The sequence below is a fragment of the Pristis pectinata genome, chromosome 15 (genome assembly GCF_009764475.1).
Source record: "Pristis pectinata isolate sPriPec2 chromosome 15, sPriPec2.1.pri, whole genome shotgun sequence".
Lineage (NCBI taxonomy): Eukaryota > Metazoa > Chordata > Chondrichthyes > Rhinopristiformes > Pristidae > Pristis > Pristis pectinata.
In genome coordinates this window covers 1858697-1872855 of record NC_067419.1, presented here as the reverse complement: position 1 = coordinate 1872855, position 14159 = coordinate 1858697, and the positions used below count along the sequence as shown (strand labels likewise).

Here is a 14159-nt window from a genome sequence, read left to right as displayed (position 1 = left end):
TGCATTACAATTCCCATCAGGGATTTTTCTCTCTCCATGTCTCTTTCTGTCTGCGTCTTTATCCCTGTCTCTCTAACCATGTTTCTCTCCTCCCCTCCTCCTCATTCACTTTTTCTCCCACTCTCCTTCTCCCCACCCTTGCCCCTTATCTTCTCTCTCTCTCTCTCCCTCCCTCTCTCTTTCTCTCTCTCCCTTTCAATCTCTGTCATTTTCTCCCTTTCTCTCTTTTTCTCACTCTGCAATCTTTTTCTCTCTTCACCCCTCTTGCACACCTCTCTTTTTACTGTGTCTCTCTTTCTTTCTCACTCTTTCCCCTCTCTCCCTTCTCTCTATCATTTCACCCCTCCCCTCCCTCTCATCCTCTCTCCCCTCCCTCTTCCCCTCCCCTCCTCCCTCTCCCCCCTCCTCCCCCTCACTTTCCATCCCTCCCTCCCCTTCCCCTCCCCTTTCCCCCTCACTTCTCCCCTCTCCTTCATCTCTATCTCTGTCACTCACTCCCTCTTCTCTTTTTCCCTCTCTCCCCCTCCCTCTCTCTCCTTTTCCCTGCCCCCCCCCACCCCTTCTCTCTGCCCCTCTCTCCCCCTCTTCTTTCCCTCCATCCACTGTAGCAGGAACTTGAGTGACGTTCTGTTACCAGGGGTTGCCAGCAGAGCACCCACAGGTGTACAAGTGGGAGATTACAAGGACGGGTGGCACAGAACGGAGAGAACATCTAGATGTGCTGTCACATACAGTGTACCCCAGCTTCCAGTCATAATCTTCTTCCGGTGTTGGTCTAACTCCCCTTAAGCACCACAGTAGCCTCAGCTAACATCAGCCAACAACTTCAACGATCCACACCATTCCCCTCCAATGGATCACATAAGCACAAACTTAAGGCTCATTTACTGAACATAAGGTTCATCTTACTGATTGCGCTTCCTCTGTCGACAGAGGCTCAATCACTGTTCCATGTATCTTACGATTGACCCAGAAAAAAATGCAATGAAATGTTAATTTGTCTTATAATTATATCAATCCCCATTGGGTCCCCTGTGATGGCTTTTCAAAATAAGCCTGGATTCTTATTAGCCTGGGACTATCAGACCAGCTGTGATAGGTATCAGTATCTGGCAGGGTTAATTCCCTCATGGTAAAGAGCTCCTTCCATTGCATATTTCAATCAACTGTGATAATTAAAGAGGTCTGGAATCAATTGGCTCAACAGATGTATAGCCAGGAATAACTTCAACAGTAATAAGAGCTTACTGATAGAGTTAATGCCATGGTGAAGCATGTTGTGGTAAATTTGATCTTGACAATTTGCAACTATTTACCTTCCTCAGCACAGTGTCCGAGGCACAATCATCTTCAGCCGCTTCACCAATGATCTTTCTCTGCCATTCAAGCACAATCTTCGATTTCATTCACAACTCCTCAAGAAGGGAAGCAGTCCTAGATAACATTAAGGATGGACTAATAAATGGCAAGAAAGTTCTGTTCCACAGAAATACCAGGCAATTGTCCATCTGGAGCAAAAGGAAGTCCACCTGTCTCCCATTGCTTTAAATGGCATAGCATCACCGAATCCCATCCTGAGATGGGTCACCAACGACCAGAGATTCAACTGGACCAGCCACAAAAATACCGTGGCTACAAGAGAAAATCTAAATGCTCTTGACGTTGTCTAGGACAGAGCAGCCCCACCTGTCGAGTAGACAGTCAGAGACCTTTTCCCAGGGTGACAATGGCTAACATAAGGGGACATCATTTTAAGGTGATTGGAGGAAGGTATAAGAGGGATGTCAGGGGTAAGTTCTTTACACAGATAGTGGTGGGTGCGTGGAACGCACTGCCTGCAGACGTTGTGGGGGCAGATATATTAGGGACGTTTAAGAGACTCTTAGATAGACATGAATGATAGAGAGATGGGGGGCTATGTGTGAGGGAAGGGTTAGGTAGATCTTAGAGCAGGATAAAATGTCGGCACAACATTGTGGGCCAAAGGGCCTGTACTGTGCTGTATTGTTCTATGTTCTATATGTTCTATGTTTGGCACCCCAGACGTCATCCACCACACTAAACATTCATTCCCTCCCCCACCACTGCACTGGGGCTGCAAGGTGCAATAATATCAGAAGATGCTGAAACGTTCAGCAGTAAACAGGGCTCTTTCCCATGCATCCACAGGAGATGCAGCACCTGTTCTTTTACCCTTCCCTTTCTCACCATCCAGAGACCCAAGCACCTTCTCCAGGTGAAGCAGCAGCTCCTTTGGACTTCTTCCAGTCTAGCGTGCTGCATTCAGTACTCACAATGCGGACTCCTCTACAGTGTAGGGACCAAACGTACATTGGCTGATCGCTTTGTGGAGCACCTACACCCAGGCCACAGGATCAGCCATGAGCTTCCAGTTGCCTGCAATTTTAATTCACCGTCCCCCTCCCATTCTGATCTGTCACCCCCTGCACTGTTACAACAAGACCTAGTGCAAGCTCAAGGAACAAGACCTCATCTTTTGCAACAGACGAATGCTGGAGCAACTCAGCGGGTCAGACAGCATCTGTGGAGGGAAATAGGCCGTTGACATTTCATCTGGACTGGATGATAGAGGAGAGATGGCCAGTATAAAGAGATGAGGGGAAGGGATGCAGCCAGACCTGGCAAGCGATAGGTGGATCCAGGTGAGGAGGGGGCAATAGGCAGTTGGAGGAGGGGAGAGTGAAGGGGGCTGGGAGGTGATAGGTGGAGGTGACAGAGGGCTGCAGATGAGGTATCTGATAGGAGAGGAAGGTGGAGCCTGGAACCAAATAAGGGAGGTGGGCTGGGTAGACGGGAACAGTGATGGGAGGGGACACAGTAGGAGAATCTTTTGACCTCATCTTTTGTCTGGACACATTGCAGCCTTCTGGACTCAGTATTACATTCTCTAACTTTAGATAATGTGCTCTTTTTACTTGTCTCTATAAGAACCATTTCTGTCTGTGTCCTTTTGCTTTTCCTCTCTGTGTATAGTCTGGCCTGCTGGGCATGTCTGAGTCTGGTAGAACTACATCCGCGACAAATCACACGGCCTTGGCAGCTTCACCTGATCTCACCTGCCACATGTCTTCACTCTATCAGAGAAATTCCCTTACTTTCATCCACGTTTCCCTGCTACCCAGACAAACTTATTTCTCTCTATCTCAATTCATCTGAAATGCTAACCGTTTATCTTTCCACAGCAGATGCTGCCTGACCTGCTGAGTTTTTTGAGAATTTTCTGTTTACTGTTTTTATATCATGTTGGCTCAGTTTTCCTTATTCTATTCGTTAAGTTGAGCCTGTCGGGTAGCTCCCACCACCTTACCAGTAACAGCACATCATACAGACCAGGATGCGTAAGGTGCTGGTAACTGCCTTTATTAAGCCATTTCGACTTGTCCTATCACAGGCATTCACTTTGTTTTATAAGATAAGATATCTTTATTAGTCACATGTACATCGAAACACACAGTGAAATGCACCTTTTGCGTAGAGTGTTCTGGGGGCAGCCCGCAAGTGTCGCCACTCTTCTGGCGCCAACATAGCATGCCCACAACTTCCGAACCCGTACGTCTTTGGAATGTGGGAGGAGACCAGAGCACTCAGAGGAAACCCACGCAGACACGGGGAGAACGTACAAACTCCTTACAGACAGCGGCCGGAATTGAACCCAGGTCACTGGCACTGTGATAGCATCACGCTAACTGCTGCACTGCCCAGCCCTCCTCCACTTTGTTCTACTGAAAACTAACTTGCATTTCTCTTTCCCAATCCTAACAACGGGTCACAGACCAAAAGATTGACTATTTCCTTTTCTGCAGATGGTGCCTGACTTGCTGAGCTTTTTCATTTTACGTTTTGTTTCAGATTTTCAGCATCTGCAGTTATGTTTAATTTTCAGTGGCTGCAATGCATGCCATCTATAAAATGCACTGCTCTCACTCCAGCTGCGCAGCCCTAAGTCAAGGAAGCTACTAACCAGACTGCAAGCCCCCAACACTGCCCAGCCTGTGTGTACTAACGACAATGATGGAGCTTTTCGCAAGTGCCCCATCAGACCCCATCCCCATTCACTGTCTCCGACTGAGGTTAGTAGGGAACAGGAATTAAATCCGGGACATTCAGCCAGCAGAGGTTTTAAGCATTCTATTTCTGACACCTCGACGGAGGAGCTCAAGCGGAGTCTCCTCATCCTGGTCACTGCCAACTAACCATCCAACAACCTTGTTTCCTCTGTTTAAGTCTGTCTCGTGTGCATCAGGTTCCCCCTTAAATCTCATCCCTTCAATCGTTCCACATGGAGGCCGATTCCACATCACAACCCTTTCGTCATAAAGAAATACCTCCTTAATTCTCACCTGGAAATAATTTCTTCATATCTCACAACCAAACACCTAGGAATTTTAATGGACTGCTCGCAGTCTTCCTTCTCCAGAGAGAGAATCCCAGCCCTGTCAATCCCTGAAAACCTCTCTGCTTTCCCTCGTCACAGACTCCTGTTTATCCAGAAGTCTACCTTGTGATCAGTGATTGCTGGAGGGAGGATGAAGTTTACAATATTCGTCCTTTCTAAGCAACATGAAGCCACACTGGTCTTTCTTCACGTTTTTCTACAAGAGCAAGCCTGCGCCCACTTCAGTCAGGGCTACCTATGTATCTGGGTGAACACTGCTTTATAAAGGAATCCTGGGCATAGCAATGGTCTGGAAAATCACGATGATGCTGGAGGAACTCAGCAGGCCAGGCAGCATCCGTGGAGAAAAGCAGGCGGTCAACGTTTCGGGTCAGGACCCTTCTTCAGGACTGAAGATAGGAAAAGGGGAAGCCCAATATATAGGAGGGAAAAGCAGAGCAGTGATAGGTGGACAACAGAGGGGAGGCGGGGTGGACACAGGGTGGTGATAGGCAGATGCAGGTAAGAGATAGTGAGAGGGAGGTGTGGGGGAGGAGGGGAGAGCAGATCTACTGGGGGATGGGTCAAAGGTAAGGAGAGAGAGGGAAAAAAGGCTAGGAAAGGGAAGAAGACAAGATGCATGGTGGGGGGATGGGGGGGTGTCGTGGGGAAGGGGGTGGGGATTACCTGAAGTGGGAGAATTCAATGTTCATGCCGTTAGGCTGCAAGGTTCCAAGACGGAAAATGAGGTGCTGTTCCTCCAGCTTGTGCTTGGAATTCTCCTGGCAGTGGAGAAGGCCGAGGACTGACAGATCAGTGATATTGTGTGGGGGGGACTTGAAGTTTCTGGCAACGGGGAGATGCAGGTCGCGGTTACGGACAGAGTGCAGGTGTTCTGCAAAACGGTCACCTAGTCTGCATTTGGTCTCACCAATGTAGAGGAGGCCACACTTGGAGCACTGAATGCAGCAGATGATATTAAGGGAGGTGCAGGTGAATCTCTGTCTCCCCTGAAAGGACTGTTTGGGTCGCTAGATGGAGGTGATGGAGGCAGTGCAGGGGCAGGTGTTACCCCTATGGTGGGGACCTATGGTGGTTACACCTAGAGCAGTGGGCTGGTTCATCGGAAGGGGCGATGAGATATCGAGGTACTCAAATCAACCAAAATTAATCTATCACCAAACATTCAGGTCTTTGGAGAATGAGCAAGAGGACTAACTGAATAACCAGCACAGGTATGGTGGGCCAAATGGCCTACTTCATCGCTGTAGGATTCTACAACATATTTTGTCGAATAATTTTCAATCACACAGAATCCTGATGGAGGTCAGAGTTGACTCAAGTAACCTCACAGTTTTTTCGAAACTATATATCCAACAAGAGAGAGCTCCCAAGTGATAATTAACTTTACCACACACTCATTATAGTTCCTTCACCCCCTCCCCAGAGGTGTCAGCAACCAATAGCTTGACTGGTCCTGAGTGCACCTTTCCTGTCCTGACCAACACCAACAGTTCAGGACATAAACCCTCGTCCACTCTAAGTAGCTCCCAGGCCCATCTAGATTCACGCTATCTGTCTTACTGCAGCCCTGGTTCACGAGCACTTCCTATGTCCTCACAGCCTGCCTCAGAATGAGCTCCTGACCTCTTCCTCATACATGGATCCTATCCCATTGTAATCCCGCCTTTGGGTTTTCTGCACTGATACTCTGTCCCATTGTGCTGCACTCCCACAATTCCATCTCACCCTGTCTCCGTGGCCCCTGCTGGATCCACAGACCCTGCCCCACTATAGCCCTGAATTGGTGACCCAGGCAACACTCTGAGATGCAAACCACTGGAACTCAAGTTCCCTAACTCACCTGTCCCTCACAGAACCTGTCTTGCTATGGTCCTGACTCCTTAACCTGTCCTACACAGAGACCCAGACGCACTACATCTCCATTTCTCTAGCCCATGCCGCATTCACAGATCTTTTCCCACTGCAGCCCTGAATTCCTGACCCAGGCAACACAGATCTGAACTCATTATGTCTAATTCATGCCCTGTCATAACCCTGACTCCCTAACCTCATAGACTCAGACCGATTTTACCTCTGTTTATCTAATCCATGCTTCATTCAGAGATCCTGCCCCACTATAGTTCTGATTCTTCCCACTACAGTGCACTCCCAATTGGTGCCTTGCTAGACCCTGGTTCTTTGCACTCATGAATCCTATCCCACCATAGTCTGGAATTCCTGAACCCACCTTACACTCGCAAAACCCGTCCCACTGGAGAAAAGTAAAGCACTGCAGATGCTGGGAATCTGAAGTAAAAACACAAACTGTGGCATAGTCAGCAGGTCAGTCAGCATCTGTGGAGGATGAAACAGTCAATGCTTCAGGTCGATGACTTAGATCAGAGCCCTGATGAAAGGTCATTGAACCAAAACATTAACCCTGTTTTAATGATTTTATTGCTGTCTCACTAAAGGCCTGAGCTAAATTCTCATACCCTGTCCCACTACAACCTGCTTCCATGATTTGTCCCACAGCAACCCACTCCCTCATCTGTTCCTCCCGTACGTCCCCGTCCCAGAGCCCAGTGATCCTAACCTGCACTGCACTCATCCCATATCTTTTCATAATGCTAACTCTCCATCCCTGCTCTCGTAGCTCGGATTTTCCAAACTTGCTGCTCTCGCAGATCCTGAATCCACCTGTTTCTCCCATCTCCGCATATAAGTGGACAGGTTCATTTTCATCTGGGAGTATTTCTTGGTTACTGCTTTAAAAGGAAATCATTACCTTTCTACTTAACTGGTGACCTGAGAAACTATTCCAAAAGAACAGTCATGATTTCACTGCGCTCGTGGACCTAAGCAATATCTCCCTGAGGAGTGTGAAATGTCTCCGCTGTGTGTGAAAGTCAGCATTGGTCTGTGATCTTGGTCTGACCCCTTTGTTACTGCCTGCAGATCAGAGGGATCAGTGTTTGGATGGGACCCATGGCTGTGATCCTGTGCTGGCCACCTGTGTGAGCGTGCCACGTGACGCACAGAACAGGGCTGGATACTACTGTGCCTGTATCTCGGGATATGCGGGGAGTGGACTACAAGGAGGCTGTAGAGGTCAGTCCATTAGCACTGAAGCCATAATGATTTCATTGATTAATCCCATCTACCCAGCTTCTTACCAGAACCATCAGTCCATTTTATCCCCAGAACCACACTCAATTGTTTCTTAGAAGTAGTACCTTTCACTGGTAACTCATTGTGAGCTCGGCCATCCAGATGACTTCCATAAATCTAACCGTAACTTTTGTCTGGTAATCCTCACAACTCCAGACCATTGGTACCAGACACCCTTTGTGGGAAGAGGTGGGTGGACTTTTACTTTATACAGTTGAGTAAAACGGATGACAGTGAATCACCACCTCTCCTGATCGATATTTCCATTGATTTCAACACAAGGATATAACATGGATGGCTCTATCCCAAACAATCAGTGAACTTCAGTGCTTTAGTGCTGGATTTAGTGCAGTTCGATCTAATCTGTACCCATTTCTCCCCCTTCCCCAGATGTGGACGAATGTCTGCGGGACAATGGCGGCTGCTCCCAGCGCTGTGTGAACACAGCAGGCAGCTACCAGTGTGACTGTCACCCAGGGTACGCCTTGCAGCCTGAAAGCAGAACAACATGCACAGGTATGACCTTTCACATTTCGTTGCTGTTGCATTTTATTTGCAAATCTGATTATCTGCCCAAGTGTCTGTACAATCCTCGCTTGCTCTTTGCAAAGTCTAGATATACAAAGCCTTCACCCATTGTTGAAACTGAGACGATGTCTGGTTCATGTCCAATCTTTCCCATTGTCTTAAAAGCATGGGACTCTTTACCTGTCTCAATTTTCTCTCCTCTCATATATAAAATCCAGAAGAAGGGGCCATAATCTCTGATTGGGAATATCCATCTGGGACTTGGATAAGAATAAGATGTAAACATAAGAAGGGGAAGCTGGAGTGCCTAAAGTCCCAGAGGCATCCAGCTCAGAAACAGATCCTTCAGCCACTGAGTGCACACTAAGCATCAAGCACCTATTTACACCAATCCTACACAACCCCCACCCTCCTCGCCATTTTATCCTTCCCACATTCCCCACAACTCCGCCCAGATTCTAACCCACATGTGTTAGGGATGTGAGAGGAAACCGGAGCACCCAGAGGAAACCCATGTGGTCACAGGAAGAACGAGCAAACTCCACACAGGCAGATCCAGTGGTCGTGATTGAACCCGGGTCGCTGGAGTGGTGAGGCAGTGGCTCTGCCCGCAGTACCACTGTGCCCCCCCTGCCATTTAATGAGATTGTGGCTGATCATTTCCCCCAACACCACGTCCCTGCACTGACCTCCTTGAGTCCTTTAATTTAAAGCCCTTCAAAAGCCTGGTTTGGCATCATCTCTTCACTGTTCTCGCTTGTAATGTGCCTTGCCATAGAAATTCACTCATGTCAGGCTGTGCGTTTAAGTGCAACGGGAAGGAATTTTGACATTTTTATCCACAGATTATGAGAACGTGGACATTCTTCATGTCTTGTGAGCTGGACAAAGCCTCAACCTGGCCCGTCTGACATAGTACACACTAACACACTCGTGGCCTCAGCCATGGATTGAACATCACCGGTTGTGTCATGTTCGTTTGCAGTGTGAGCAGTTGAAATGGGGTCAGGGAGTTTCTGCTTCAGAAGTGGCGCTGGGCACTTGCAGGGAGCTAAGTTTTCACTGCGCTCCATTCAATGCTGCTTGAAGGACCACTCAGCCACTTTTCTCTGCCTTGGTTTGCTGCCCCTACACTTTGAAAGGTGCCTGCAGACCGAAGATTGACTAAAACCCGGCAGGTGACTTTGGGGGAGGCGCCCTCTCTTTACTCCAATGATAACCACCTTGGCATGGGTGCCCCTGTCGTGGTCACACTGGGCATACAGCACAAGCTGCAGCTATGGGACAGGATTCTAGGAGGGCAGACAGACAGGGTGGGTGTGCCCAAGGACACCAAGGAAGGAGATAAGAAGGGCTCATATCCACCATCCATATCAAGCGTGCACAGGCAGATATCCACAATTCCCTGAGAAACAATATACTATAACTAGAGGCTATGATTTCCATTGTGAGTGGTGATAACCTTTAGCATTCTACAGACAGAGCTCCACTTTAGTGCTCTACCTGCAGAGATCACTATCAGCCTCAGCTTCTAGGAAGCGGTAGCTGAAACATGCCCTATATCCTAGTTTGCCTCTCACTGCCGCATCGGGGAGGTCACAGCTCTTCTCTGACCAGTGGTCAGAATCCAGAATGCACTGCCTGAGGAGGTGGTGGAGATAGGTACTCTCACAACATGTAACTAGCACTTGAATCGGCAAGGGAAAGAAGGTTATGGACCAAATGCGGGTAAAATGGGACCAGTACAATGGTCAGCATAGACATGGTGGGCCGAAGAGCCTGTCTCTGTACTGTATGGACTCTGTGACTCTATGAAAGAGGTCATCAGTCTTTGGACACTTTGAAGGGACTCTTATTGAGAAAGTATCCCTTCAACCCTATGATTGTTTCCTGTCAGTCCCAGACTGGATGCTGTTGGTTGACATCGAGATTCTGTCTCTTTCCTCAGACATCAATGAATGCCTGTGGGATCCTTGTGATGCTCTGAGCGTCTGCGCCAACGTTCCTGGGGGCTACAGATGTGACTGCAGGGTGGGCTTTGAGTACAGTGGCCACGTCTGCACAGGTGAGTCATGGGGAACAGTCCTGATGGGCTTCAATGTTTCACGTCACCCCATCAGGGGAAACATGGCCTTAGTTTATATGATGGAACCTGTCCTGAATCATAGGATTTACTGAAACTTTGTGAGTGCTTCCTTTCAGATTTATTATGCAAGGGAGAGAAGAGAACAAAGATTCACTTACACAGAACCTTTCTCAACCACACCACATCTCAAAGCTCTCTTGAAGTGTAGTCACTGTTGTAATGCGAGATATACAGCAGTCATGCTGTGCACAGTTAGATCCCACAAACTGCAATGAGATAAATGACCAGAGACCAGTGTGTTCCACTGAGGGCTGATTTGGTGGCTGAGTTTCCGAGGTGCTACCCACCTGTAAAGGAAGAAGGACTGGAAACTGACCATAGTGACCCATTCCCTGTGCGTTCCTGCTTAAAATTGATGCAGGATTTACACCTACGGATATACGAATTAGGAGCAGGAGTAGGCCATTTGGCTCTTCAAGCCAGGTCCCGCCACTTAATGTCATGTCTGATCTGACCGCACATTCAACTCCATATTCCAGCCTACCTCCAGTAACCTTTCACCCTCTTGCTTATTAAGACTCTACCTTTCTCTGCCTTAAAAATTTCAGAGACTCTGATTCCATGCTCTTAGAGTGAGTTCCAAAGACTGATGATGCTCTGAGAGAGAAAAAAAATGCCACATCTCTCTCCTATGCAGACAACACCTTACTTTTAAACAGTGACTCCTATGGGGGTAGGTATGAGCTGGTATGTTTAATCCCCTACAGTTGGCCAAGAGGAAGGAGGGGGAACTTACTAAGTCTGTCAAACACTCTTCTTGCCTCTACTGCAGGGGAGATCCCAGAAGCAAGGGTTTCCCTCGAGATTGGCATTAGCAACCTCCCAGTGCATGCTGGAGGGGGCAGCCCTAGACTCCCAAGGATTGAGGTGATGGTCTGTAATTTGAAGACTTCTTGCCAGTGATCTGGCTATCAGCCCCCACACCAATGACCAGGGACAGGAAATCCTGCCATATGAGCTGCTACTGTCCAGTCCTAGAATAGAGGAGACAGGAAAACTAAAATCAGAATGGAAACCCATTACAGTCAAGGAAGTGGCCTGAAACTATAATAGGATAATGTTACATCAAGCACAATGGGATAAGTTTGGCTGAGAATGCAAAATGGGTGAGACTGACTCAGCCTACTGTAATATTATAATTAATAATTCTGCTGAGGAAAAGCTTGATGAAGATGTGTAGTAGCCAGCAGAATAAATGTGCAATGAAGCAGCATGGCTCAGAATTTAGCAGCTGTGGTTCCCAGTAGTTGGAAAGGGCCAGGCTTTCCAGCGCTGGTGGTATGTCAAGGAGAGCAGGTGAACAGGACTTCCCAGGATGGTTTGAACTTACAATTCCAGTGCATCCAACGATCTCCTGCTTGGAGCTACACATACAGTATCTATTTATTTATTTATTAATTTCTCAGACTGTAAGCAACACTGGCTGGACCAGCATTTATTTCCCAATCCTATGTGCCTCGACAAGGTGCTGGTGAGCTATTTTCTTGTACTACTGCAGTCATTCTGGTGAAGGTGTTCTTGCAATGCTGTTGGGGTAGGAGTTCAAGGACTTAGTTCCAGCAATGATGAAGAAACAATGATATATTTCCAAATCAAGATATTATGTGACATAGAAGGGAACTCAGTGGTGTTCCCTGGCACCTTACCCTTCTTGTTGTTGCAGGGTGTGGGTTTGGGAGATGCTGTTGAAATAACCTGGGTGAGTAACTGCTGATCATTTTGAAGCCACTGTGCTGGTGGTGGAGGAAGTTAATGTTTACTGTGGTGGATGGGGTACCAATCAAGCTGACTGCTCTTCCCGGAACGGCGTTGAGAGTTGTTGGAACTTCACTCATCCAAGTATGCAGAGACTATTCCATCATACTCCTGCTTAACAGATGACGGAAAGGCTTTGGGGTGTCAGGAGATGAGTCACTCTCACAGAATACCCAGCCTATGACCTATTGTTGTACTGTAAAAGTCGACCCGCGCTCTGTAGTAAATCAAACAACAGCAGAACCAAAGAACTTACAATTAATGCTTTATTATCTTCAGCGCTGGCGAGAGTGGGGGATACAGAGAAAGAGTAAACAGCGTAACCCGAGCTCTGTATTGATACTCACTCAAAGATTCAAAGCCACAGTCCCTTTTTATATTTAAAACAAAGAAGCCTACATGCTAAGTTTCACACACCAAGCTCTGTTACTTAATTATTTTTTCTTAATTAGAATGATTTATTCTTTCCCTCATTATCCGTTATTTCTCTTTATCTTTAAGCAATCTGTAACTCAGCAGGAGTTCATCATGTTACAATCTGAAGTCACAGACAGGCTCCAAGGATAACCACTTATCAAAAAGAATTACAAAGAGAGGAGTACTCCTAACTACTTTGATTTACACAAGGCACCTGGGTACATCATGCATCTCCACTATAGTCAGCCGTGGTTAAGCCATAGCAAGATGAACAACATTAACCCTTACATTCTCAATTACTTTTACAGCCACCTTCAGTATTTCTGTGTCTGGTCCATGGTCCAGTTGAGTTTCTGGTCAATGATGAACCCCAGGAGATTGATTGTGGGATACTTGGCAGTGGTAATGTAATTGAATTTCAGGGTTAGATGGTTAAAGGTGGTCATTGTCTGGCCGTTATAAGGCACTTGCCTCTTATCAACTCATGCCTGAAATGTTCTCTAGGTCTTGCTGCATGCAAGCCTGGATTGTTTCATTAGTTGAGAAGTTGCAAATGGAATTGAACATTGCACTGTTATCAGTGACCATCCTCACTTCTGACCTTAAGGTGGAAGGAAGGTATTGATGAATCAGTTAAAGACGGTTGGGCCCAGGAAACTGCGCTGAGGAACTCTTGCAGAGACATCCTGGGGTTGGATGATTGACCAACATCCACAACCACAATGGTCTGTGTGAGTCAAGGTCTGTTGACTTCAGCTTTACAGGGAAGCCTTGATGCTGCATTCGGACAGTGCCGTCTTGATGTCAAGGGCAGTCACTCTCACCTCCCCTCTGGAATTTAGCTCTTTAGTCCATGTTTGGACCAAGGGTGTGATGAAGTCTGCAGCCAAGTGGTCCTGTCATAAACCAATGGGAATCAATGGTTAGGTAATTGGAGAGGAAGTGGTACCTGCTCCCTGTGGGACAGCGGGGTATTCAGTATATCATTGGTGACCTGTTCACATCTCTATTCCGTCTTCTATTCTCAGATGTCAATGAATGTAAAAGTGCTCCATGTCAACCTTACGAACAATGCGTGAATACAGTGGGAAGCTACTTCTGTGTGTGCCTGTTCGGTAATTGCACAGGTTAGTGTCTGAGAGGAATGGGTGAAGATTCAGTACCGATCAACTGGATATTCACTGTCTGCACATAAGACACATGTGAAGAGGAGGGAGAAAATTCGGCCAGAATACCTCCCTTCCTGATTTTTATTCCACTGTTTAAGTTAAACCATAGAGTTGAGTATAGAAACAGGCCCTTCGGCCCACTAAATTTGTGCCGGCCATCAGGCAACCATCTACACCAATCCTGTACTAATTCCACCTTATTCTCCCCACATTCTCCCCACTAAATTCTACCACTCACCTACACACTAGGGACAACTTACAGTGGCTAATTAGCCTGCTAACCCATGCGCCTTTAGAACGTGGAAGGAAACTGAATCAGCCAGGGGTGGGGGTGGGGTCCCACACAGTTACAAGGAGAACGTACAAACTCCACATAGACAGTCTTGGAGGTCAAGATTGCACCAGGGTTTCTGGAGCTGTGAGAGAGCAGCTCTGCTGGCTGCACCACTGTGTCACCCTGCCAACTGCTTCACTTAACTCTCCATTATTTGAATTTATGGTAACCTTTGGAGAATCTGTAAGTGACCTGTGTTACAAATGTTCTGTGGCAAAAACCTGTGCAAGTTGGAAGTTT

The 14159-nt window shown here is 47.3% G+C and overlaps 1 protein-coding gene across 45 annotated transcripts in view; it reads left to right on the top strand.

Moving 5' to 3' along the window:
* The window catches only part of LOC127578644 (fibrillin-2-like), a 168583-nt gene that overhangs the window by 14251 nt on the left and 140173 nt on the right, over window positions 1-14159 (top strand). For all 45 annotated transcript variants that reach the window (XM_052030845.1, XM_052030858.1, XM_052030870.1 and 42 more), the window contains exons 2-5: window positions 7358-7510; window positions 7961-8086; window positions 10047-10163; window positions 13445-13543. In XM_052030845.1, the coding sequence (XP_051886805.1) occupies window positions 7358-7510; window positions 7961-8086; window positions 10047-10163; window positions 13445-13543 (495 nt within the window). The remainder of the gene's footprint in view (window positions 1-7357; window positions 7511-7960; window positions 8087-10046; window positions 10164-13444; window positions 13544-14159) is intronic.